At 43.4% G+C, this 27,841-nt stretch overlaps 1 protein-coding gene across 2 annotated transcripts in view; it reads left to right on the top strand.

Annotated features, from left to right (window-relative positions):
• CIB2 (calcium and integrin binding family member 2) overlaps positions 1-22,509 on the top strand; it is a 49,736-nt gene extending 27,227 nt beyond the window's left edge. The window contains exons 3-6 of one of the 2 annotated variants that reach the window (XM_080980860.1): positions 6,582-6,693; positions 14,694-14,841; positions 16,437-20,724; positions 21,391-22,509. In XM_080980860.1, the coding sequence (XP_080836986.1) occupies positions 6,582-6,693; positions 14,694-14,841; positions 16,437-16,669 (493 nt within the window). In that variant the 3' untranslated portion in view covers positions 16,670-20,724; positions 21,391-22,509. The remainder of the gene's footprint in view (positions 1-6,581; positions 6,694-14,693; positions 14,842-16,436; positions 20,725-21,390) is intronic. The other variant, XM_080980859.1, reaches the window with a different exon arrangement.
• The last annotated feature ends 5,332 nt before the right edge of the window (positions 22,510-27,841 follow it).

The following is a 27,841-nucleotide window of genomic DNA, read 5'->3' as shown; positions in this document are numbered from 1 at the left end:
TATTGTGTTTGATATAACTTAATCTCTCTCAAAATCTCCTGGGACTTTGGTTTTGATCTTAATTTCTTCTCTCCTTCTTTTATCTTTTCCAAGATCTTTTCCTTCTTCTCATTTTGCTTTCTCTTTTTTATTGAATTTTGTTGAATTAGGAATCCTCGCATCACAGCTTTACTTGCGTCCCAGATCACTCTTTTTTCTACATCAGCCTTTAAATTTATTTCAAAGTAGTCCTTTAGAGTTTTTTGGGCCTTTTTCTGTGTTATTTATGGTTTTTGGTGTCCCAGGGATATCTTGAGAAGAGCCAAGCCTGATTGCTGTCCATCACAGGAGTTTCCGAGGAAGCTCTGAAGGGACCTCTTCAGGCTGGGGGGGGGAGGGGTCTCCTCACCAGCCAGAGGCTTCTTGGGGCTCCCCTCCTGCCCCTCTAGCCTAGTATTTCTCTACACTGACTGGCAGCAGCTCTCCAAGGATTCTGGTAGGAGTCCCTCTGTACCTTGCATGGAGGGGTGGAGGTTGAACCCGGGACCTTCTGCTTGCAAGGCAGATGCTCTACCACTGAGCCCTGGGGAAGGCTGGTCTGATCCAGCTGGCACCCGGTCTCTGGCAAACCTCCCTTCCCAGCCCTGAGACCCAGTTCTTTAACTGGAGATGCCAGACATTCAGCTTGAGACCCTACTGTATGCAAAGTGGGCAGAGTTAACTTGAGTTGCTGTGGTGTCCAAAGCTTCAGCCCATAATTAAAAAAATAAAATAAAAAAGAAAACCCACAAGCCATCATTTCTCTCCATCACATGTCTCTCCCCCCCCCCCCAATAATGCCTACTCATTTCCCAGCCCATCTGTTTTCTTAAAAAAAATTCTCCCTTTAGGCTTCAGGACAAGAAACCCAATTCAGCAAATCCAGGTGCCCAGGAATGCTTTTTGCTCTCCTGCAGAAGCATCACAAATGAAAATGGAATGTTCAGTCAGCTGGCAAATTGCTGACTGAACATGGCCCATTGGCTGAATGTGATATTTATCCTGATAGCTGCCCAGTTTCTGTGTCTCCACCTCACCTGGCCCCTTCTCCCCTCACATTCAAAGCTGCTCATCTGGACAGAGCAGGGATTGGATAGGTCTGAGTGGAATCCCTCAGCTTCACCTCATCATTGCTCCGAGTTCCTGGCATCCCTTTGCTTCTGCTCCAGTTGAATTCCAGAAGGACTTTGGGATTTCAGAAAGTCAAAAGGATTCTGCTCATGTGTCCTAAATTTGTGGAGTGGGAAGAGAAAAATCTTACAAACTAATATGCAGAGAAAATTAAAATCCATCACTTCTGAGTTTGAAAAAAATGTGTAAATAAAATTTCTTATCAGCACCATTATCCCACTTTTAGAAGGTAGCAAATTCTTCTGAAGCAGCTTACAAGTAAAAAAAAAAAAAAATCAAAAATCAGTAATAACCTTACAATATCAGGATACTTCCCACAGTGGTGGTGGTCTTGTTTTTTAAATTTTTATTTTTTTATTTATATTGTTACATCATTACAATTTTAATATAACCTTGCAATCTTTTTAAAAAATGAACATTGACTTCCCTTCCTCCTTTCCGTGGGTTCTAATATCTTTTACTACTGCATATGATTATTACTCCGTATTGTCTCGTTTCTCGTTTCATTTCTGCATATTTTGTACTGCTGAATTTATTCTAAACCTGCTAACGTTTTTACCTGTTTACAGTAGTTCTTCATATATTCTACAAACATTTTTCTAATCCTCTTTAAATACTCTTTTATCTTGCTCTCTTATTCTGCTGGTTAGACTCACCAACTCATCGTTTTCAGCATTCCTCTCTCATTGGGACTGCTCCCTCCCTCTACTTTTGGGCATATACAATTCGAGTTGCAGTTGTTGCATAGTGAAATAAATTCTTATACAGTAGTTCTTAGGAACATCTGACTCAATTATTCCTAAGAGAAACGCCTCTGGTCTTTTTGGGAATGAACTTTTAAACATTTTTTTATCACATTATAAATAATCTCACCAGATTCTTTAGTTGCTCTGCATGACCACCACATATGATAAATGTCCCCTCTGTTTCTTGGCACAGCGTGGCTGTTCAGCAGTATTGGGTGGGAGAAAGAGGGCCTCAGGCACATTTTAGGAATGTAAGACTATATGTTCTCATTGAAAATGAGAAAATCCCATCACCAGTGAGGAAAACAGTGGCAGAAAATGCATCGAGCACCGCAAAATGTATGCTGGAGCAGTTTTCTACTAAATCTCATAAACACTGTTTGGTTCACGTCTCAGGGTTTGATGTTTCCTTTTTTGGTGGGGGTGCATCAGGGGGAAGGAAAGGATCCTCCTCAAATCCGAGGCTCTGGTATTGGTGAGATATGTACCCCGCCCCTGTCCATGCACATTCCTGGTTTGCAATCTCTTCTGCAGGCCAGAATCGACTGGCATTGTTGTGGAGGAGACATAATGAGATGCTCAGAATCTCTCATGGCCTAATGGCCACTCAAGCCTTCCTAATCAATGAGCTATTACCAGCTTTTATCTTCCATTCCCAGCAGTTTGCCTCCTGGGAAGTTCTTGTCACAAAGGTAGCAGAGGTCTGCACAGCCGGCTAGAGTTGGCCTTACAGCCTAGCAAAGAGGGCACTGCCCTGCCAACTGCAGCCATCTCCCCACCAGCCTGACTTGTTTCTTACAACCCGTCAGGTGCTGGCTTCACCTGCATTGGCTCTGGCGCCACCTGCTGTTGGTCTCTCCCTGTCACCCTACCAGTCCCAATATGCACCAGCTGAGATGAGCAGGCCCTGGGTCCACCTCCTGGTTCCCCGGCAACCAGTGAGAGCTGGAAAGACTAGCAACCAATCAAGACGCAGAATGGAACTTAAGTTAGCTACTGACAGTGGGATAGGGACTTCCTGTCTGGGTAGGCAGAGGGATCATCTTCTCTCTCTCTCTCTCTCTCTCTCTCTCTCTCTCTCTCTCTAACACTGTATTTTTCGTTGACCATAAGATGCACCTAGTTTTTAGAGGAGGAAGACAAGAAAAAAAATATTCTGAATGAAACAGTAGATGTATGATTTTTGTGGTTCATGCTGTGGCCATGTGATCTGATGGTGAATTTGGGGTGACCTAATGCAAAAATCCTGAGGATCCATGTGGATCCATACTTTGTAACCACGTTTTTGCTCCATTGCGGCCCCAGGCAACAGTGGGTGCGTGATTTTTTTGGTGCAGGCTGTAGCCATGGACATGTTATGTGATCTGATGGTGAATTTGAGGTGACCCAATGTAAAAATCCTGAGGATCCGTGGGTTTTTACCTCCCCCCTCCCAGGCAGCCTCCGCTAGCATCCCTTATCTCTCTTCTGCTCCCGCCGATTAGCTGTTTCCTTTCAACCCTCCCTTCCCTCTTGTTTGCCTTAGGGTCTTTTCCATAGCTGGAGCAGTTTTTTGCTCCCCCTTTTCTTCTAATTTCTCTCCTTATTGCTTTAGTCTTCCTGTTTCCCCACTTTGCAAGTTTGCTGTCCTTACCTCCCCCCTCCCAGGCAGACTCCTTTATCTCTAGCGTCCCTTATCTCTCTCCCTGATCGGCAAACGATCAGCAGCTTTGTTTCGACATTCACTTCCCTCTTTCAAAAAAAGAAGAAGAAGAAGAAGAAGAAGAAGAAGAAGAAGAAGAAGAAGAAGAAAGCACCATCTGCTTTTTGCCCCTGGGCAATTCGGCTCCAGGAACCACACATTCGCTCCATAAGACACACAGACGTTTTCCCTTACTTTTTAGGAAGAAAAAAGTGCGTCTTATGGAGCAAAAAATACGGTACATTATCGAAACAATACTTTAAAAACAAACGAACAATAAAAACAAAACAAAACAATGTAGTAACAATACCAAAGAACAACCCCCCCCCAAAAAAATCACATGTTCCTTTGATTTCCATTCATTCCACAATGTTTTCTAGGCTTCATTTTCAATTTCACACTTTGTATTATCATTTCTTAATTTTAATTATCACTTTATTTATTAGTGTTCCATATTGTCCTGCAAGGTTCAGTCTAGACTCATCAAAGTGTTTACATTTTTACAATGTATCTGTAAATATTCTTTAAAGACATACCATTCTTTATTTAATCTTTGTTTTGAATCATCTCTTAAACTTCCTGTCATTTTGGCTAGTTCTATATATTCTATCATCTTCACCTGCCAGTCTAATTTGGTGGGTATCACTTCTCCTTTCTAATTTTTTGCTATCAAAATTCTAGCTGCCGTTGTTGCATACATGAAAATTCTTCTAATTTTTTGGGGGATCTCATTATACATGATTCCTAACAGGAAGGTTTCTGGGGTTTTTTTTTAATGAACATTTAAAGATTTTTTAAAAGTTCATTATATATAATGTCCCAGAATTCTCTAACTTTCACACAGTTCCACCACATATGTAGCATTGTACCTTCTGACTTCTTAAACCTCCAGCAAACATTCAATTTTTTTAATACATTTTGGCTAATTTGGCTGGAGTCAGGTACCATCGGTAAAACATTTTCATCAGATTTTCTTTCAGATTATAACATGCAGTGAATTTTATGTCTACCTTCCAGAGTCTTTCCCACACATCCATTTGGATATTATAGCCAAAATCCTGGGCCAATCGAACCATAACTGATTTTACCTCCTCCTCCTTGACTTTCCAATCAAGGAGGAGTTTATACATCTTGGATAAAAGTTTTTATTTCAATTGGATTAAATCTTTCTCTTATCTTGATAACTCTGCTGCAAAACCCCTTTGTTTGTCTTTTCTAAATATTTCATTACGTTGAGAATATTGGAGCCAATCAGTTAGTTGTGTTCGGATCTCCTCAAATTTCTTTAGGCTTTATTTATTAATTTTTTCTTCCAGCAAGGCTTTATAAGTTGCCCAGTTCTTTTTCATATTTTTTTTCCTAACTGCAAAAGCTTCTATAGGGGAAAGCTACCAAGGGGTTTTCAGTTCGAGTAAATCTTTATATTTAGTTCATACTTTGTAAAGGGGTTTTCTTATCATATGATTCAAGAAACCCTTGTGGACTTTTACCTTGTCATAAGCCAAGTATGTGTGCCAACCATAATGGCGGTCAAACCCCTCTATGTCCAACAGGTCTGTGTTTTGCAGTACTACCCATTCACGGATCCAAGATAGGCATGCTGCATTGTGATACAATTTGTGATCAGGCAAGGAAAAACCCCCTCTCTCCTTAACATCAGTTAATAGCTCATGCTTAATCCTAGGTCTTTTCCCTTGCCATGTGAATTTTGAAATGTCTCTTTGCCAGTCCTTAAAGCAGCGCATTCCCCCTAACACTGGAATAGTCTGGAGGGGAAAAATCATTTTCGGAAGGACATTCATCTTAATTGTGGAGATTCTTCCCCAAAAAGAAAGCTGTAGTCCACCCCAAATTTCCAAATTTCTTTTTATCTCATTCCAAGTTTTTACAGAATTATCCTGATATAGGTTGATATTCTTTGCCATTAGCCAAATCCCTAAGTACTTGACTTTCTTCTTCACCTCTAATCCAGTAATTTTTTGAAATTCGTTTTTTTCCTCCGGCCCTATATTTTTAACTAACTTTTTTTTTTTTTTTTTTACAGTTAATTTTAAAACCGGCCACCTGTCCAAATTCTTTTATCACCTCAATCACTTTTGGTAAACTTTCTTTGGGATTTTCCATAGTAATGATAAGGTCATCGGCGTAAGCTCTCAATTTATAAGATTTTTTCCCTAATACTATACCTCTTATAACTTAATCATTCCTTGTTTTCCTATTCAGAATTTCCAACACCAAGATAAATAGTAATAGGGACAGGGGACACCCTTGTCTGGTTGAGGGGTCATCTGCACTCAGGGCTCCTCCACACTTCCCTTTGTCCCACTCCTTTCCCACAGTTTAGTGTGGAATTGGAACAAACCACAATTGGGGTATCTGCAGATTGCCAGAAATTTATTTGCCAATAACAACGAAAGGCTAGACTTGAAAGTTTCTCTTTAAAGAATGTGTCTCAAATTGTTCCTGACCCAAATAGGAATTCAAATTATGGAAAAGGGGAAAGGAAGGTGTACTGTTTCAAGACTCCTGCCTATCGTCTTGCAGGTTCTAAACCATGGTCTGAAATTGTCTCATGGTCTATTAAACAGTAATTCCCCCCCCCCCCCAAGCAGCAACCCCCCTAGAGATATGTGGTGCCATTAATCAGCAACTTATTTCTTATTTGGTTGCAAGAAAAGTGAGCATCTCTTGGAAGAATAAGCAGTGCTATTAGTACATTTTCCTAGTGGGGACTTCTTGAGGATGCATTGCTAGCGTTGCTCTAGTTCAACAATCAGACCTTCTGCAGAGATGATCAGTATAACATGCATGCCTGGTCTTGGGCTAAGCTGAAATTGCTTTGAGAGGAAGACTCAGCAGCTCAATCCCCAGCCTATTTTGTTTGCAATAAAAGAGGGCTTCAGAGCAGCATGTCTGCCTGAGTCTGTCTGCACTGTGGAATGGAAACAGTTCCTTACAGCCTCTTCTGTGTGTTGTTCTGTTTGTGTCTGTGTGCTTGTTTACAGGTTGCACGGCCGCTACCACGAACTGGCACCAAACATGGTACCTATGGACTATACGAAGAATCCAGATGTTAAACTACCTATGCAGCTTATAGTGAACATGCCAGAGCTAAAGGTATTACTTTTCATGTCTCCAGTCTGCCATTCTTCTGCAGCCCAACCCCACAAAATCTTTGACTGGGGGGACTGACTTTGGCTGTAAGGCTGCGTACACACCATACATTTAAAGCAGATTTGAAACAGATTCTTTCTCTCAAAAAATTCCAGGCACTGCAGTTTTCACATTCACAGAATTACAACCCCCAGCAAACCTTAACAAACTGGTGCCCAACTTTTTGAGGGGGGAAATGTGCTGTGCCTCCTCCTCACCACACTATCTCCATTCCTCCATTCTTCCTGGGAGTTACCAATGGGGAGAGGGCTGTTGTCCTCAGGTCCTGTTTGTAGGCTTCTCAGGGCCACCTGGTTGACAACTGTGAAAACTGCATGAGGGACTAGACAGGCCTTTGGCCTGACTCAAGAGCCAGGCACTTCTTGTGAGCTTCGTTTCTTTGCTTAGATCGGTTCATCACTTCCATGTAAATTCAGCTTCTTTCTTTTTAAAAATGTTTTCATATTTGGCTATATAGGTATACCACCTCCCCCTGCCTCCCTTCTTCCATAGATTCCCAGAGCAATCCATGACTTCATCCAGAGTCTGTTCTCGAGCCATTGCAGCCTGGTTGCTTTGACCTGCTCACAACCTTGAGGATTACTTTACATCATATCCATGGCCTTGTAACTTCATATATGCACAGGGTGATCGACCACTCAAGACATTATATACAGGAGTCTAAATTATTGGGTTGAGTCAACAGATGAGTTAATTTTAACGCTTCACATTTTGAAGGAAGCTTTGGGATGATCAGTTGCCATATGATATATTTGTATGCTCAGTATAGAACAAAGGAAGGTGGAGGGGAGAAAAAGGTACCAATTCATCAGATTGCAAAATGGGAGATCACAACATACAATATGGAGCCTAGACACTGAGGTCCACCTCCAAGGATCTTCTGGCGGTTCCCTCACTGCAAGAAGTGAGGTTGCAGGGAAGCAGGCAGAGGGCCTTCTTGGTAGTGGCGCCCACCCTGTGGAACAGCCTCCTGTGGAAGGGCAACCCAGTCAGATGGATGGGCTACAAATTATTATTATTATTATTATTATTATTATTATTATTAAGCAAGGTGGTGGTCACCTGCTTAAGCCAGCATGTCATGGAGGTGCTGCTTGTATGAACCTGTGCCTTCACATGGAAGGTGGACTCAGGGTTTCCATGATTTATTGCAGGCTGAAGAAGAGTGGCCTAACTCCTGGCATGATGAATGGCATGGTGCCTGCCACGTGTCCATCCCCATTTGGAAGACAGTGTTTACTTGCATTTCTCAGTATGTCTAGATGAGTCTTCCTGGCTCAGGAACTCAGCCAGTGGCCCACACACTGGTGGGTTCCAGGTGGAGGTTGCAGCCAGTTGAGGGTTTTCAGCAGGAGTTCAAGTTCAGGGTTGCACCTTGAAGTGGAGCTCAGGTTGGCAACTCACACAAGCAGACATGAGTGTTGCTTCCCCCATCCCACTCCATCAGCTCCTCAGAATCCATGGCATCACCCTCTGAAGGGGAGGAATTTGGCCCAGGAGAGGAGGATACAGGTGTTCCTGACTGTATGATCCAGACCTCTTGAGTAGCCACTGCATGCATTGGAGCACCCCAATATTCTCCAACTCTTTCAACTTTTTTTGGGGGGGGGGATTCCCCCAAATGAATGAAATTGTGGGCATTTTTTCTCTGCACTTCAATTAAAATTAGGTAGGGTCACCTGAGGGCCAGATAACATTTGTTGGCAGACCACATGGGCGGCCCTGGTATAAGAGTGCAGCCCTGCGGTACGATTTAGGTTCATTACCTGCTTCTGAGTGTCCTTAATTCATCACTTTGCAAACTGCCATCACCGTAACTGGATCCTGTGGCAATATACTCAGTTGTAAGAGAAACCAGTTGGTGGTAATGCAGGGGCGTGGAAAGGAGAGAGAGGCTGCTGAAGTCCTGGTTTGCCCAGGATGTTATGTCTGGGTGCAGATAACAACTCTTCAGACGGCTGCTGCTCACGTTCCAACCTGGGCATGGGGGGAGACGGCAAATGGCTCTGCTCTGGTTTTTGCAATGGAAAGGCATGTCTTACTGTTTCATCCCAGCCTGGCCCATCCTCCCGGTGGAGTGGCAGGGGACTTGTGTACAGGGACTACAAGAAAAGAAATGTGCCTTGTGTGGCCACATTGGCATCACTTTAGAGGAAGGAGTATGGAACATTCTTGGCATGTGCAAGGCATCTCCAGGTAGGGGCTGGGAAATATCCTTCCTAAAACCCAAAAGAGCTGCTCCCGGTCAGTGTAAACAGTGTTGAAGGAGATGGCCCAATGGCCTGACTTTGTATAAGGGAGCTTCCTGTGTAGCTGGAACTGGCGGACTGAGTAGATGAGACCAAGAGTGGGTCCAACTGTCAAGAAGGCAGTTTCTGCCCGTGCTGTGGAGGGAAGTGAGGGGCAGATGGGGCTCATCCACCTGGGAAGGGAGCCCATCTAGGAGAAGGAGAGAGAGAGCACAGACTTTGCAGGCCAAAGGTCTCCAGTTGAATTCCTAACTTCTCCAGGTAGGACTAGGAGATTTCTTCCTGAAACCTTGGAAAACTGTGGCCATCAGTGCAGACGGGACTGAGAGTGATGTGCAAACTATCTGAGTCAGCAGAAGGCAGCTTCCCATGATACACTGCTTTTCCAACTTGGGCTGGGATGTAAGCTTTGGCGAGACAGGCTTCACAAAATCCCGGCTCCCCGCTGCCCTCCCTGCCTGCTTTCTCTAGCCCTCTGAACAAACTCCTTCCCAGCCCCTCTACTTGCCAAAACACTGTTTCCCTTCCTGATGTCCTGGGTGGTAGTAAGAGTAGGGATGGAGTTGCCTGGGGAGAATGAAGTCTGTCCCTGCCCTGCTGTGCTGAAAAGTACATCTCCCATGAACCACTGGGCTTTAACCCGGGGCACCTGTGCCACTAGCAGGCTGCTCCTGGTCCTACCACTTGGGAAGTCTTGAAGGGGAAGCCCTGGGACATGGGTAGGAACCTCAAGCCCCCAGCCTGGAAAAGCTCATCCATTCTTGCAGCTCTACTTTCACGCTTCTTTTCCACCAGTTAACCTAGAGGCTCCAGCCATCTGACATTTGCAGCTTTACCTGTGCAACTAGTCAGTCAGTCAGTTTTATTGCACATAGCCAAAGGATACTGCAATGTACACAGAATCATTCAACAGTTAAAAGGAAATATGCTGAATTAATACAAAAAACTTAAAACATTTATATTATCAAAACATTACCTACTCTAAACAGAGCTATAGAAGTACCTTAATATACAGGTTAAGACTTTGAACAAATTTATAGGCTAAAATCACCACATGTCCACTAATATATTAAAAATAATGTTAATTAATACAGTATGCAATTATATTTGGAGTTTGGTGATAAAGATAGAATATATCTTGATGTAAAGGGACCCCTGACCATTAGGTCCAGTCGTGGCCGACTCTGGGGTTGCGGCGCTTATCTCGCTTTACTGGCCGAGGGAGCCGGCGTACAGCTTCTGGGTCATGTGGCCAGCATGACTAAGCCGCTTCTAGCGAACCAGAGCAGTGCATGGAAATGCCGTGTACCTTCCCGCCGGAGTTGCACCTATTTATCTACTTGCACTTTGATGTGCTTTTGAACTGCTAGGTTGGCAGGAGCTGGGACTGAGAAAACGGGAGCTCACCCCATCGCGGGGATTCGAACCGCTGATCAGCAAGTCCTAGGCTCTGTGGTTTAACCCACAGCATGACCTGCGTCCCTTTAGCTTGTAGGGTCAAATAAATTGTAGGTAGGGTCAAATAAATTCATCTCCTTTACAGTTGGTGGCTATCTTGGCTATATAATTTGCTCTAATTTTCCTAGCGGCGATTGCAAAGAGTGCTACAGGCCAGGTCACATACTTATCTATGTCTGCGAGCAGATATAAAATCATGTCAGAGGGGTTCTGGCCAGGGGAGCTTGTCAATATAGGTGCTAAAAATCATTCTCTTGCTTCATTATATAAGGGGCAGCGCAAGATATAATGCATAAGGTCCTCTACTTCAGGACATCCCCTAATGCAAACACGTTTGTTTGTTGGTATGCCTCTGTGTCTCCCATCTCTATAAGCAGAGTTTATTGTATTTAATCGTAACTCTGTAAAAGCTTTCCGAAGTTGTACAAAAGTCAGTTCATTGAAATAAGGTGTTTGTTCATGGGCCTCTCTAAGTTTAAAATATAATGGGGTGCATGTGGATGTGTACATAGAGTTTAGGTTGTTTTTAATTAATTAGGTTGTTCATTTAAAAATGTTTTTCTGGGAATATAAGGGAAGTTCTTTGATCTCAGTCACTGAGAGGTCATATTTGCCCATCAGTTGGGCAGCGTGATGTACCCAGTTTTTAAGGGGTAATCCATTTGAGAGCTCAATCGGGCATTTTTTTGGTAGCCTAGTGTTGTCCATCTGTTGAATTCTAAACCAGTAGCAGAGGATTCTTTTATTTATTTGGCTCTCTATGCTCAACATGCGAGTCTCCAACCTGACCATGGCAGATTGCATGTCTCTGGGTAAACCTAAAAGGACTCTTAAAAATAATTCTGTGGGGGTTCCAAACCAGAGACCTTTGAGGTACCCCAAACCTCTGCACCATATAAAATCTGGGCCATTGATTTGGCTTTATACACAGATAGAGCTGGGTTAAGAAGATTTCCACCTTTACAAACAGCAAATTTCAAAATAGCTTTTGCTGATTTAAAGGCTTGCAAATTTAATATTGGAGAGCTGTATATTCCAAGATGCTGCTTCTGAATAAACAAATCCCGGATATTTAAACGTATTTACTTGGTTTATGATGTGTTCATCCAGGTACCAAACATGCTTTTTAGGGCGCTTCCCAAATACAATGACCTGTGTCTTATCGCATTTTATAGATAAAGCATTCCTCGTGCAATATGAACTTAATTTCGCAAGCAGCCGTCTCAGGCCTACCTGGGTTCTAGATACAAGTACTAGGTCATCAGCATATATTAAGACTGAGAATTTTTGGTCAAGAATTGTGACAGGGGCAAACCGTAGGCCCTCCAGTTCTTTAACCATGTCATTAATATAAAAATTAAACAAGAAAGGCACCAAAATGCATCCCTGTTTGACTCCAGTAATGGTCTTAATTCTAGTAGTAAGATGGCCAGCCAGATCCATCTTTACTTGTATTGATGTGTCAGTATATAATGTTTTGATGAGAAATAATAGATGACGGTCTATATTTGTCTTTTCTAATTTCTGCCACAATGCATGTCTAGGAACCGTATCGAAAGCTGACTTTAGATCGATAAAAGCAACATATAGTTTTTGCTTCAAATTATGGATGTATTTACATAGCAGAAAGCACTGGTCCTATGTGGATTTCCCTCTTTGGAAACCTGCCTGGGCTTCAGATATCACCTTATTTGTATCTGCCCATTCTTCCAGTCTCCCAAGAAGGAGCCTGGCATATAGTTTAGAGGCTACATCTATCAAACTAATGGGTCTATAATTGGCAGGATTTTTCTTATCACCACCAGCCAGTGTGGTGTAGTGGTTAAGAGCGGTAGTCTCGTAATCTGGGGAACCGGGTTCGCGTCTCCGCTCCTCCACATGCAGCTGCTGGGTGACCTTAGGCTAGTCACACTTCTCTGAAGTCTCTCAGCCTCACTTATCTCACAGAGTGTTTGTTGTGGAGGAGGAAGGGAAAGGAGAATGTGAGCCGCTTTGAGACTCCTTAAAGGGAGTGAAAGGCGGGATATCAAATCCAAACTCTTCTTCTTCTCCTTATATATTGGGGCAATTATACTCAGCTTCCACCCTTCTGGTATGCGACCTGAGCTGTTAATGTATGAAAACAGTTTTGCAAAAATGGGTGACCAGAAATCCGGTCATATCTTATAGATCTCCATTGGGACCATGTCTTCTCCTGGAGCTTTATTGGCTAGTTGGCTTACGATTAATCTGATTGGGTGTGACGTCTGGCCATTCTGGCAGTTCTAATAACTGAGTATAGTAAACTTGTGAGGATGAGTCAGAGCGGGGGCTGTATATTCCTGTAAAATATGTCACCCAATCCTTTCCTTGAACAGATACTTCTAACGAGTAGCCCAGCCCATTTGTACCTTGGGCAACGAGATGCCAAAATTTTTGTGAGTTCTTTTGAAGTGCTGCATCTCCCAATGCTTTCCACTGTTACTCATAATATATTTGTTTCTTGTTTTTAAGTAAAAATTTATAATTGTATCATAATTGGGCTACCTCAGCTTGTAGAGCAAGATTGTGCTTGTCATGTTTTGACTTCAATTTTCTAAGATAGGCATTTTTTGCTATTCTGACATTCCTTATCAAACCAAGTCTGTCTTTGAAACTTTTTATTTTTTACTCACTAGGTGTGGACATCAGTGGGCGCATTTGGTTGATTATGTTCTAATAAAGTCTGATTATGTTCTAATAAAGTCTGATTGTGTTTCCTGTTTCTAACAACATTTTCCCCTTTAATAAAGCAAATTCATGAAATCCAGGATCTGAATCATTTTTTCTTGGACCTGTGCATTCCATTTTAACCTCCTCTTTCCAAGTATCAGATATTCCGTTTCATCCAATAATTTAGGAAAGGCAGGAGAAACAAATGATGTCAGAGATAACTCAAGAGGAAAGTGGTCACTTTCAGCTCTGGGAATTATCCTAAAGGTGTCTCAGTCAATTGGCACATTATTGGATGTTAGGATATAATCTATGGTGCTAGTAAAGCCTCTGGGGGAGATAAAAGTAAAATAACCCTCGATTTACAGTCAAAGGGGGAGGCGAGCCACTGTTGTGTTATCATGTTTGGATTGTACGTCTGATTTGGCAAAAACTCCCCTGGAAAGGCTGATTTATGGAGCAACTGGTCCGGGAAAATTAATGAGCAGACGCTTAGACTTTATTTCATCGGAACTGTCAAAATGGCACCTGCCAAAATAGGACTTTTGGATCAGCATGAAAGTCCACACAGAAACATAATAATGCTTGCTTCAACTCGCCTGTGGAAACAACTCAGAGGTTATTAAGAAGAAAAACGATAACAACAAGAAGATTGGAAGATGGGACTTGTGAACATTAAAGCAGCAGAAATATAAGATGATTGGATCCTTACTGAACTCGAAGCATGGGTACCCCCAACAAAAAAATTAAAAATTCGGCAAAATATTTGGATTTTATGATATGTATTGGTATAATTCGGATTAACTAATGTGATATGATTGGATTGTTAAATGGAAAACTTAATAAAAATTATTTTTTTAAAAAAAAGTAAAATAACCGTCTTGATCCCCTTGACCATGCCCATTGCATAACAAAAGGTTATGCTTAATTATAAGTTCACAAAGATATTTCCCAGTGTGGTTAGAGGTGGTGTCCATTGCTGCCCTCTGACAGATTTCGGGTTTGTCCTCCAAGTTTAGTCCAGATATTGTATTTTGTGGGGAAACAAGGCCAATCTGGGCACTGAAGTCACCTCCCAAGACAAGCCGAGGGTTGGGAGACAGAGAGTCTATACTTTCGAGTAGTTGGGAGCAACTAGTCATTCCTCAGGAGTTGAAAAGCACCAATGATTTGCAGGAGCTTGAGAAAAACTCAGCGTTGAAATGGACTTTTCACCAGTGATCTCTTGTGGGGATTCAGAGTTCTTACTTATAATTGGGATTTTGTATTAGGTTGTACACAGTGTTTTCCCCCCTAGAAAAATAGGTCCCAGTACTCAGCATGAAGTTGTAACCGTAAGTGGCGCACTTTTTAACAACAAAAAAGAAGTGCTGGTACTGCGTACCCTTGAGTGACCCCTGGGGAAAAAGCCCTGGTTGTACACTTGTTTTGGGTGATACAGAGAGACTTTTAAAGGAGTGTTTCAGCTAAAGTGCTGCCTTTTTGGGTTTCTTTTTAAAAGAGAAGCAAATCTGCAAGTTGCTCATGCATTCTGTCTTTCTGCAGGAGAACCCCTTCCGGGAGAGGATTGTCCACTCCTTTTCTGACGATGACGAGGGGAGCCTCAGCTTCAATGACTTTGTTGACATGTTCTCTGTACTCAGCGAAACGGCCCCTCGAGAGCTAAAAGCAATCTACGCCTTCAAGGTCTATGGTAAGGAGAGGAATTGGCATTGGGTTAGAACATCGACCAAAAGGGAAGGGAATTTTGTTTTGGTCCATTTCAGATTTATATTTAATAAAATTTATACATTGCTTAATTGTAAATAAAAATGTAATAAATAAATAGGTGATAAATTAGAAACAGATTAAAACACACAACAAAGTTCTACATATCAGCGTAGGCTTGTCTACACAAAAAGATTTTAGCAGGCGCAGAAAGAGTTCAGTGAAGGCTGAGGTCAATAGACAGGGAGTTCCAAAGTATAGGTTCTGCCACACTAAGATACAGATTTTTTTACAATGCAGAATGAATATTATGCGACACCTCTGGCAGTTCTACAGATTGAAGCAGCTGAAGGGGCATATGTGAAGTAAGGCGATCTCATGGGTAAACTGCATGGCAGGGGTTGGACTAGATGACCCTCAAGGGTCCCTTCCAACTCTATGATTCCCTCAGCTTCCTGGGGGTGCTGTGTAGTTGGAAATGGTGCATTCACTCTTGCCTTATGGAACAACTGCAATTTTTTTTTTTAAAAAAAACACCTTGGGCTTCTGAGAAGCAACATTCTCAGAAGCATATAATTGATTTAGTATAACAGCTGCTTTTAAATTTCACCAAAGCGTTTTTTGGGTGAGGTGGGGGCCCAATATTTTTAAAAAAACGCTTTCTGATTTATTTTCTTTATTTCAGAATGACCTACCAGATGCCAGAGCTTTTGCAAATAAATCCATGCCGACTGTTTTACTGACAATTACCCAACATGCTAAATGTCATTCTGCAGCTCTATAATTAAATAGGGCTGATGCTAATCCTGCTTCTTGGGCCAAAGACAATAAAACAAATCAATGCAATGGCCTTTTAATTGCCATTCTCTTATGCATTTGCAAGATTAATGGGCAAGCACCTGGTGTAGAGCAGCCAACACCTGCCGAATTCGCCCCCTTGGCCTGCTGTTTTGTAAAGTGGAACTGGGGAGGACTGTAATGATCACTTAATGGTTACTTGGAAAAGTCGCCCCTGTAGCTCTAAACTCTGTGGAACCCCCCCGCCCGTGCTGTAAAGCCTTCTGGGCCACAGACCTGAGCCTTCCCCTGGCCATGAAGCAGATGAGGAGCTGTGAACAGGGGCAGGAAGCAGGTGAAGTCATGGTCTCTCCTCAGCTCTGAACTGTGGCCATAGCCACAACATACATTGAATGCACACGGCTTCCTCCAGGCATCCTGGGAACTGTAGCTGTGAGGGGGCAAACTATGGTTCCCAAGCCCATGTGCTTTAAATTTGATTTGAATTATGATCTGGATGTGACCCATGAATCGTGATGGCTAAGAGTGGGACCTTCATGCCCACTTCTCAATTCCAGTTGCTGGGGGACAAACAGTCCCCATTGGTGGGATTTTCAGAGGTATCTTGTTGGCAGGATTCTGGATGAATGGTTCAGTCCAGCAGAGCTCTTCTGATATTCCTGACTGAGATAACGTTCACACATCCTTTAGTCACCTGCCATCCAGGGGTTCCCTTTGGGCTTACGGTGTCCTTGGAGAAGAGGCATGTTGACCACCTGTTTTCTCCCATCTTTGCTTGCCCAGATTTTAACACAGACAACTTCATTTGTAAATCTGATCTGGAAAAAACCCTCAACAATTTGACAAAAGAAGAGCTGACAGAGGAAGAGGTGAGCCTGGTCTGCGAAAAAGTGATCGACGAAGCGGATATGGACGGTGATGGCAAGCTTGGATTTTCTGATTTTGAAAACATGATTTCCAAAGCACCTGATTTCCTCAGGTACATGTATAAGCATTTGCAATGCTCCCAGAATTGATTGACTTCCCCTCACCCACCAGTTTCCATTCCCCCCTTTATTCTCTTTGCATATAACTATTTTTCTTCACTTAATTTCAAATTCATTTTCACATCCTAATTTTACCTTTAGTTCATAAATGCTACAACCACCCTGCTAATGTTTCAACATTTTTACAGTGTTCTTTAAAATACTCTATAGTTTCCCCCCATTCTTGATTAAATTTTCCTTCATCTTGGTGCCTGATCTTCACGGTTACCGGTAATTTTGCCATTTCGGTATAGTCTATCATCTTAGTCTTCCATTCTTCTTTCATTGGGACGTCCTCTTCTTTCCACTTCTGGGCAAGTAGCATTCTGGCAGCTGTGGTTGCCTACGTAAATAGTCTCTTTTGCTTCTTTGGCACTTCATCTCCTAATATTTTTAAACATTTTTTTCATTTCATTGTATATCATTTCCCAGAAGCCTTTTACCTTTTTGCATGTCCACCACATATGAAAAAACGTACCTTTTTTTTCTTTACATTTCCAACATGTTAGATGAGTTTTTATACATCTTAGCAAGTTTTACAAGTGTTAAATACCATCTATAGATCATTTTCATATAGTTTTCTTTTAGCGAACTACATGCCATGAATTTTAAATTTTCTTTCCACAGCTTTCCCCATGATTCAAATGGGAGCAGGCTTTCCTTTCAGGATGGGATGAGGGCATTGCTTCTGTAGCGTTGTTTGCAGATGTGTGGAGAGGAGGAGCAGAGCATAAAGGAAGGTGCAGTCAGGATCCTGAAGATACTGGGTTGTAGCCAATGTAGCGCCAAGTTAAAATCACTTAGCAGTTGTACTTACTGTGTCGGTGAAATGCTTTGCACCAGTGGAATGTAGCTGAGCAAGAGAACACCTACCGTAAGCAAGTTGCTGGCAATTTTGTGGTGCCATAGATCATGAAAAGGGTTGTTCAATGGGTTTAACCTAATGCAACGGCTGTACTGAATTCCTCTTTGCTCAACATTAACACTCACCCATCTGCTAGTGTTCTTGCACGAGTGGACACAGAATGGTGGCTACAGACCATTGGCTGCATTCTGCCCCACAACACTCTAGAGACAGGAAAAGGATAAAGCCACCACTCAGATATCTCCAGATGGAACTTGCAAGTTCCTTTTGAAGATAGGGTTTTACTCCTGCGAGGTGAAGGTAAGGAATCCAGGAATTTAGCATCACTGCAATGGGGCAGCAGCACATGCCTGCGCACACCCACACCCACCCACTAGAAAGGACTGCTCAAGAGGTAGTAGCAAAAGACCGGAGTTTGGGTTCTTTCTTATTTGGGATTTGCTTAATGGGGGAATTCAATTACGGGTATAACAAGATTCAGAGTTTCAGCACAGCCTTTTCCCAAAAAGTTCCTACTGCTTAAGTGGTGTATTGGGTTGAAAAAAATTAATTAAATTAGGATTGATGAATCAAATGCTGTGGTTCAAATACCACCTTCTCTCCCTTTTTGGAACTGAAATAGTCAGCATTACCGGAACAGATACTTATTTTAGGAGTTACGTAACATACATTGAATATACACTAAAAACAGAAAGATATTCATATAAAATAAAAGTTAAATATTCTAACTGTATGATTAAACAGAACCACCAATCAGATTATGATACTTTTTTTTTTTAAGACGAAAGCTCCCTTGTATATTTGATTTGACTTGCTTTTAAGTGGTAACAACTAGGCTCATTACTAAACAAGAAAGTTGTAGCACATCTACGTTGATAAATTTTAACTTAATTCACCCAAAGAACCACAAATATTTTTTTTTAATTTGTTGGGGGGCTGCAAGGCTTCTTTCTGGAATTCACTCAACTTTCCACTGAACTACAGTTCCAGGGGGCTTTGGGATTGAAATACAGGCCTACCAATCATAGGAAGGCACCTTATGTTGAATCAAACTATTGGTTGATCAGCCTTAAGATTATTGACTCTAATTTGAGCCTGTGAGGATTCCTCCACCCATCTAGCTGGGACTAATTGCCCTTTTCCAGAACTGTCTCATGCAGTGTCCCTGATCACCAAACTTGCTCATTTGATTCTTCCCCTTTCGCTTGCTTTGCATCATTCATGTTTATTAAATTAAATTAAATGGCTGGACTTTCTTTAAAACAATGAACTTCCTCGATGCAATGCCCAGAAGGCACTATGTAAATTAAACAAATAGTCATGGAAGGAGATGGGATGAGGATTGGGGTGGAGGAGAAAGCACTCTAACTTCATTGTGTTAAATTCATTGTTGCCTTCTCTCTGTCTTCCTGTCATTATCTATCTAGAGGTCCTAGGATGGGTTACAATAGCATAATGTACAATTATAAAAAGATGAAACCATTGCATTACATGCAAGAATGTTGGTTTGACGACATAAGGCTCCACACTCACCATTGAACTTTGGAAACAGCAGATAATTCCTGTAAATGGCAGGGTGAAGAGTTCTAGATTGGCCTCCTCTGTGTGCAGAGACATTTGGGGTACATGGATTCAATCCTGCGAGCCTCCTGCCAACCCCCTTCTGCACTTTAAAGAGGCGCTGTCCAAACACCTGCTGACCCCCCCCCAGCTGCTTGTGAAATGTAGGCCTTCTGGCACAGGGGCTCTGGGTCGCAATCTGGACAGATAGCTTGACTAGGCAGAGTTGATCAAATCATTCTAAACACACTTTTAAAGCACATGCTCTCTCCCAAAGAATCCTGGGAACTGTAGCTTGCTAAGGATGCTGCGAATTGTAACCCAGTGAGGGGTAAACTACACTTCCCAAGAATCTTTCTCTGTGGTGGGGGAGCCGTGTTAAATGTGCTTTAAATGTATTTTGTGGATATGTTGGTCTTTTGCATCCAAAATATTGGACTGGCCTTTATAATCCCTCCCCCCTAAGTGCACGCTATCCCTGAGAATGACAGCAGTCCCAGAGGGTTTTAAATTACTCCATAAAAGAGGAAGAGTTGGCGCCAGAGGAACCCAGTATCTGTGAGTTACTGTCCTGCTGCTTCTGTATATTGTTACTTTCATTACTCCTTGTAATATTAGTCAGCTTCATCTCAGTACATCTGGGCTGCCTTTGTTTATACTGCACAGGGAACTTACCAGATCATGATTGCCTCTCTGTTCCAAGTTCTTACGTGCATATTTTCGAAAGGATTTCACTCTTTGAAATCTTTTTTGTTTTCTTTTGTTTTGCAAAAGCAGATATGCATAGAAGTGCTGGAGGGATCTGGTAAGTCATCTAGTTCACCCCCAACCCAGCTCAATGCAGGAAATCCAGATTTTGGCCATATCCACAGTGGACAGCAGGCCACAGGAACTATAAAACAACAATGAAACAATTGGTCCGTCTAGCTCCATATGACCTCCCCAGACTGGCAGCAGTTCTCCAAGGTTTCAGATGGGAGACGTTTAAAGTCCAGGGATTGAACCCGAGACCTTCTGCATGCAAAGCAGATGCTGCACCCCTGGAGCTGCAGCCCTTCCCTATAAGCGCGGAAGAGGAAAACTAAAAAAAACTCCAGCGACAACCCATCCCTCTGCTCTAATAGCTGGCCAGGACAGAGGAAATTGTCTGTGCTGGACAGAGTCCAGAAGTAGGAATAAGTTGTAAATGACTGAGGCAGTGGCTGGTTCAGAAAATTTGATCCCTGTAGGTTTATTTCACTTTAAAAAAATGTTATCATTTTGAGGCTGCTTGTATTTTAATGGACCCATTAGCACTCAGAGCTGGCCATGGCTTAAGTGTTCTGTTCTACAAGACTGGTTACATTTCCCACAGGAAATTGTTTTATAAATCATTGTGGAAGCTAAAACTCCTTTTTATTTTTTAAAAAACAGATCTGTATGGATTGGTACAGGTGGTGCAGCAACAGCTTCAACAGAGACCGACAGTGCCTTGCCCAGGGTTATCTGAGCCCCTGATAGCAACCTGGCTTGATTACTGCATTGCATGGCTATGTGGTTGCCCTTGGAAGCTATTTTAGCCAGTGCAGAAAGTGGCACAGCCAAGTTACTGACTGACACCAGCTCCTCTGATAACGCCAAGGTTGCAGGTTCAATTCCCACCTGGTACAGCTGGGGTGGGCTAGATGATCCTCGGGGTCCCTTCCAACTCTAGAATTCTAGAATTCTGTGAACCACCCTCAGACCTCCAGGTATAGGGCGGTATATAAATTCAAACAACAACAGAATTCTATGGTTCTATGATCTTTACCAGTCTCCGGTTTGCTTTCATGTACAGCGGTACCTCGGGTTACATACGCTTCAGGTTACATTCGCTTCAGGTTACAGACTCCGCTAACCCAGAAATAGTGCTTCAGGTTAAGAACTTTGCTTCAGGATGAGAACAGAAAGTATGCTCTGGTGGCGCGGCGGCAGCAGGAGGCCCCATTAGCTAAAGTGGTGCTTCAGGTTAAGAACAGTTTCAGGTTAAGTACAGACCTCCGGAACGAATTAAGTACTTAACCCAAGGTACCACTGTACAATTCAAGGCACTGTTTGCCCAGGGGTGTTGCAAGTATTTGAAGGGGGGGCTCCAAGATGTGAGCCCACTGTTCAGATATTTGTGACAAAATATTTAATCCACTACACACAAACCTGAGTTTTGTCTGTACTTCATTTATTTACTGCATTTATATCTCACCTTTGTCAGCTCTTCCAAAGCGATGCTTCTGCTCTGCTGTTACCTTGAATCTTGTTTATGTCTCTGCAGCACCTTCCATATACGAATCTGAAAATGTTGGGCTGAGCTGCTGGGAATAATTTGACGCCTGTCCTGCCTCTCTGAATCTCAAGCACTGCATGTGTTTGCAGGGGGAGAGGGCCTACATGTCAGCCTCCTCCTCTGAATTCTGTAACAGAGGAGTGAACAAATCTCAGAGTTTCACAGTAATGAAGAGAAGAAGCTGTTTTTCTGGAATGAACCTATGGAGACATTTGGCTCCCCCCACCTTCACCGTTGGCCAGTGATGTGGCAGGCAGATGAAAAGTTGTGGGGTGGCCACATTGTTTTAACCAGACCAGATGCTGCTCTGTGTGTCTCCCTGCAATTTTTATATTTGTAAAGATTTGATATTGTTGTCCCTCCAAGCAAAAAGAAAAGAGCGAGCTAGCAGAGACTCCCAGAAGGTAATGGATAAACATAAAAACCGGCCTTACAGGAGATGTCTCCACCGTTGCGTAGCACCGTCTGTCCGGAGCTGTCACCTGACACAGATGGATGTGGCTGCATCCGTGATCATGGAAGATGGGTGTCCGTGCCCAGGGAGCCACTGGGCTGGCTTTAGGTGCTTAAGCAACCAGTATTGTATGGATGCTCACATCCTGAAGAAACTTGAAACATTTATCTTTTTTTTTAAAAAAGTGTCATATATTAGCAAACAATTCTTCTTCAAATGGACTCTTTTTGAATCATGTTGCTGGCATCCAATGAGGGTCTCATTTAGTTTCATATTAAATTCAATATTTCTGACATATTGCAAAACAACAACAACCACACACACAAGATCAAGCCAAGAACATACTCATGAAAAAGTAAAGAAGAAGTACATCACCAAGAATAAGGACATCTCCTGCTTTTTAAAGAAAGCCAGCTATGCAATCTTCCTCCTCAAATGCATGACAGCAACCCCTGACTCTTGGCTCTCATACCCTCTCTACAAAACCAGCTTCCTTCCTTTTCTTTTCATGCCCAGTCTTGGCTGAAAACTGGGGCAGGATGACAATCACACATGTACAATAACTGTTCTCTAACAGTTTTATAGAAGGGCTCTGATACATATTTGTGGCTTCTGTATCCAAGTTGTCCATGATTAAACTACTCCTGATTTTATTCTTCTTGGTGGTTTTTTGGCCTGGTATAACGAGAATGATTTCTGAAATTAGTTCTGGAATAGGAGCTTTAATATTCATTCATTGAATTTATATCACACATTTTTTATTCAAGGAGCTCAAGGTAGTGTAGATGGTTCTTTCCCTCCTCATTTATTCCCCACAACACCCCTGTATGGTGCCAGGATGGTGTAGTGGTTAAGAGCGGTAGTCTCGTAATCTGGGGAACCGGGTTCGCGTCTCCGCACCTCCACATGCAGCTGCTGGGTGACCTTGGGCCAGTCACACTTCTCTGAAGTCTCTCAGCCTCACTTACCTCACAGAGTGTTTGTTGTGGGGGAGGAAGGGAAAGGAGAATGTTAGCCGCTTTGAGACTCCTGAAGGGGAGTGAAAGGCGGGATATCAAATCCAAACTCTTCTTCTTATTATTATTCTGGTTTTTTTTTTTTTAATAATATTTATTAAAGTTTCACAGAAAGAAAACCACATTAGTAAAGAAAAAATTAACAATGAAAAGAAAAAATACAAAGTAAAAAGAGAAAAAAACAATTAAAAACAATTTCATCTTTTCCTCACTTCTTTTACATTTACTTGTTTCCCGGACCTCCTCTTACCTCCCTCTTTTGTATTCTAATTAAATATGTTAATCTTGCTGCTGTTGTAGCATACATAAAGAAAGTTCTGTCCTTTTTTAACACCGATTGGCCGACTATGCCCAGGAGAAAGGCCTCTGGTTTCTTCAAGAAGGTATATTTAAATACCTTTTTTAGTTCATTATATATCATCTCCCAGAAAGCCTTAATCTTTGGGCACGTCCACCAAAGGTGAAAAAATGTACCTTCAGTTTCTTTACATTTCCAACATTTATTATCAGGCAAATGGTAGATTTTTGCAAGCTTGACTGGGGTTATGTACCACCTGTATATCATTTTCATAATATTTTCTCTTAAGGCATTACATGCCGTAAATTTCATACCTGTGGTCCACAACTGTTCCCAGTCAGCAAACATAATATTATGTCCAACGTCTTGTGCCCATTTAATCATAGCAGATTTCACCGTTTCATCCTGAGTGTTCCATTTCAACAGCAAGTTATACATCTTTGACAAAATTTTAGTTTTGGGTTCTAACAATTCTGTTTCTAATTTTGATTTTTCCACCTGGAAGCCGATTTTCTTATCCAAATTGTATGCCTCCATTATCTGATAATAATGAAGCCAGTCTCGCACTTTGTTTTTTAGTTTTTCAAAACTCTGCAGTTTCAATCTGTCTCCATCTTGTTCCAAAATTTCCCAATATTTCGGCCAATTGACCTCCATATTGAGCTTTTTCAAGGCTTTCGCTTCCATCGGTGACAGCCACCTTGGAGTTTTATTTTCCAATAAATCCTTGTATCTTATCCAAACATTAAACAGTGCTTTCCTAACAATATGGTTTTTAAATGCTTTATGTGCTTTGACCTTGTCATACCACAGATATGCATGCCATCCAAATACATTGTTAAAGCCTTCTAGATCCAAAATGTCAGTGTTTTCAAGAAAACACTTCTTCTTCTTATTCTGTGAGGTAGGTTAGGCAGAGAGGTAGTGACTGGCCCAAGGTTACCCAATGAGTTTTGTGGCTGAGTGGAGATTTGAACCCTGGTCTCTCCCTGGTCTTAGTCTGTTGGGTTTGGAACTTAACAGGTTAAGTTGTTCCCATGATGCCTCAACATTCTGACGTCAGCTTTCGAAGCTGGGAGGAGCGGGGAGGAGTTACGTTCTGTTCCCCTCTGGTCTCTGAGAGAGAAGGTCGCAGGTTTGTCATGGCTGCGGTGAGCCCAGGAGATTCCTGGGGAATGTCGGAATAAAGAACTGTAAATAGACAAACCGGGCTCTGTGTGTGTTTGTCGGAAGCTAAGTGAAGCTACGTGACAGTTTTCGCTGCTGTGTTCAACTCTGCTGAGGCGTGACTGGAGAGCTACTGGAGACGGAGCTGAGTGGCGCAGCTCGGAGGAAGCGCGCCGGGCATAAAGAGCTAATTGTGGACCGTAAATCAATTAGCGGGGTCACGCCAATAAATCAATTCCACAGGTTATGGACCCTTAATCACCGATCGTAAAACTGTCACAGGAAACGCTTTGAAGTGCCGGAATGCGTTTGAAGTCTGCGGTCTAAGGCAGAGAAAGCCGGCAGGACGCAGCGGAGATTTTTGCCTGTTGCTAGGAGGCAAAGGAGTAGCTGCGGAGCTAAGAGAGCAGCTGGAAAATCGTTTCTCCACGGATGGGTGCCGGAGGAGCTTGTAATCTGTGAGTACAGCTTGGGGCCCCTTGGGAGAACGGAAGACAATGGCAGGCAGCCAGGTCTTGGAGGACATTGCGTTTGAAATGCTCACTCTAAGAAGTTGAGCAAGGGCTATCTGGGGATGTGCTGCTGCGTTTGCTGTGAAGCTTCAGCAGGAGGCCAGAGCCCTGGAGAAAGTATTGAGAAAAGCCTAAAGATGGCTGCAGCCCCTGTTCCTGATGTTTTAGCCTCAAGGAGTGCTAGTGAGCAGATCGGGGGGGGCGAAGGATTCCAAAGGCAAGTGTAAAGGCTTGTCCACTGTGCGTGCTGGAGTGGAATGTCAACAAAGCAGGTTCCCAGAAAGCCGCAGTGGGAGCCAGGCCAGAGGGGGCGGAGCTGGCAAGGAGTGCTTTTCCGGAAGAAGGAGGGCCAGGCCAGCTGGGAGGAGCCCCGGGCAGTGTTTTTCCACTGGAGTTCGTCGTTGCTGCCCATGGAGAGCGGAGACAGCTGGGCAGGAAGGTCCCAAGGTCAACCAGCTGAGTTCTCATGGGAACCAGTCTCGGAGAGGAGGCCAGCGTGGGAACGCAAGGGAAAGACGTGGTTCAGACGCTGGGGAGGGTTGTTTTCTTATCACTGCTTCTATGGCAACTGTGAAGAACAACTCCAGCCAGGACACGGTGACGCGCTGGGGTTTGGATACTACTATTGGTCACCTGCTAAGCGAGCCTGCTGGCGAAATGCGGAACTGCAGGGCTGTTTCAACAGGAACAACTGTGATGTTAGCAGACGGAATGAGAAAGTCGGTTTCTGCTGTGGCTAACATGTTTTTTTTCTCCTTTACAGGAGGAGCTAGAGGTCTACGTTGTGCCGGGACTGAATTGTTGTTTGTTATCTGTATCAGCTCTAATGAAGCAGGGATACATTGCTTTGAAAATGACACCTGTTCCATTTTCAGAGGGGGGAAACAAGTGGCCAACGTGAAAAGGGGGCAGAACAATCTCTTTGTTCTGGAGTCACCTCTGGAGGGTGGTGGGAATGCTGGAAAAGCACAGGCGCAGTGTGCTAAGGTTCCCAGTCATGTGCAAAAGCTGCACAGGTGCACAAAAGGGTACAAACTCCGGAAATGTGGGAGGTCCCTAGGGTGCAGGGCATGCAAGGGTGCACAGGTACATGGTTTTCCCGGGTTTGGGAGGGTAGCCAAAGAGCCCTTTGAGCTCTTTGAGGCAGGTGGTCCAAAGGTTCAGGAAATGATCTTCTGTGGATATGATCCTGCAACCAATGGGTGGAAGTTTGCATACCCAGAGGGTGATCAAACCAAGCTGCTGGTCAGTAAGCAGGCTGAGTTCTGTGAACAGGATGGGTGTTCAAGACTCAGGGATGGTCCTGATTTTCTCTCAGAATGTCTGTCTGATTCTGAGGAGGAAAGGGAGGCAAAGGCTGATCCCGGTGATGGGGACCAGGTCCAGGATCAGGGTTCAGAACCCGGTGATGGGGACCAGGTCCAAGATCAGGGTTCAGGGCAGGTCTGGGCATCTCCAAAGGTTGTGAAAGGAGTGTCCAGGTGTGAGGCTTCATCTCCGGTTAGCGTAATGGAGAAAGCTCACAAACAGGGTGTCAAGTCAGAGGGGGAAGGATCTGACGGAGAAGACACAACTGCTGGCCCAAATGGGTCAGTAGGGTTTCAGGTCACAAGTGCGTGGAAAAGTGTCGCACAGTGTGATTCTGGGAGTGTTGAAGGGGTTCAACAGGTGCCTGGGAAAGATGCCGGGAAGTGGCATAAGGCAAAGGGAAAGGTGTTGAACTCAAAAAGGTCTTGTCAGAATGGTTCGGCAAGAGGGGGTGTTGGGTTTGGAACTTAACAGGTTAAGTTGTTCCCATGATGCCTCCTTCCCCATCACCGTCTCTGAGAGAGAAGGTCGCAGGTTTGTCATGGCTGCGGTGAGCCCAGGAGATTCCTGGGGAATGTCGGAATAAAGAACTGTAAATAGACAAACCGGGCTCTGTGTGTGTTTGTCGGAAGCTAAGTGAAGCTACGTGACAGTTTTCGCTGCTGTGTTCAACTCTGCTGAGGCGTGACTGGAGAGCTACTGGAGACGGAGCTGAGTGGCGCAGCTCGGAGGAAGCGCGCCGGGCATAAAGAGCTAATTGTGGACCGTAAATCAATTAGCGGGGTCACGCCAATAAATCAATTCCACGTAGTCCAACACTTTAACCACTGCACCACACTGCCATGTGTGTTAAGCAGCATTTTATTAGGTTCCTTTGCATTGTTCCCACCCTTTGTTACACTGATGCATGTCTTGCTAAAACGCTGCACAAAAAAGCACTCCACAATGGCTCTGCTCTGCCTCTACCGTCAAAGGCATATGCATCTGAATACCAGCTGCTGTGGATTATACAAATCATCACACCAAAACAGGTGTACAAATCACACTACAATTGCTTGTAGATATGCTTCTGTGGGTTTTAAAAAAATCATTGTCTGCATGTGCATTGGTGATGTGGACGGGGTAGGATTTTAAAAAGGACTGAATTCACTCTGAATTCTGAAGAGAAACTTGTCCAAAAGGGATGGAGGAGGATCAATGCATCCATTCTGCTTTGGAAAGAAGACCAGGTAATTCAGAACTCCCAAACCAGGGGAGAAATAAAGACAATTCTGGAGGCCTCTCTGGACAGAGGGTCAGGGCACCTATGACCATTTCACATGTGACCAGCAAGTTCTCTCTTGCTATCATGACACCGTCCCATCGCATTGTGAATTTTCATGCTTTCTCCTAATGGCTGCTAGAGAGAGGGGGCAAAGAAACTTGCCACAGCATGTGGGAATTAACCAGGACCAGCCCAAGGCCTTCCGATGATCTTCCTGAGGGGGAAAGTGACGGCTGCCCACAAGGAAACAGTTCATCCAATGTAGAAAGTTGCCTTATATGGAGTCACACCATCATCCCAGGATTCCAGACATGGCTGCCTCCCAGCAGAGGCAGTTTTAGGATAGTGCGACTGCTTCTGCCACACTGGGCACACTGCCATGGGGGGGGGGACCACAACAATGATGTCAAACTGAGCATG

The sequence above is a fragment of the Podarcis pityusensis genome (genome assembly GCF_964106645.2).
Source record: "Podarcis pityusensis genome assembly, chromosome: 14".
In the NCBI taxonomy this organism is placed as follows: Eukaryota; Metazoa; Chordata; class Lepidosauria; order Squamata; family Lacertidae; genus Podarcis; species Podarcis pityusensis.
Note: the sequence above shows the minus strand (reverse complement) of the source record. Positions and strands in the feature narration are given on the sequence as shown.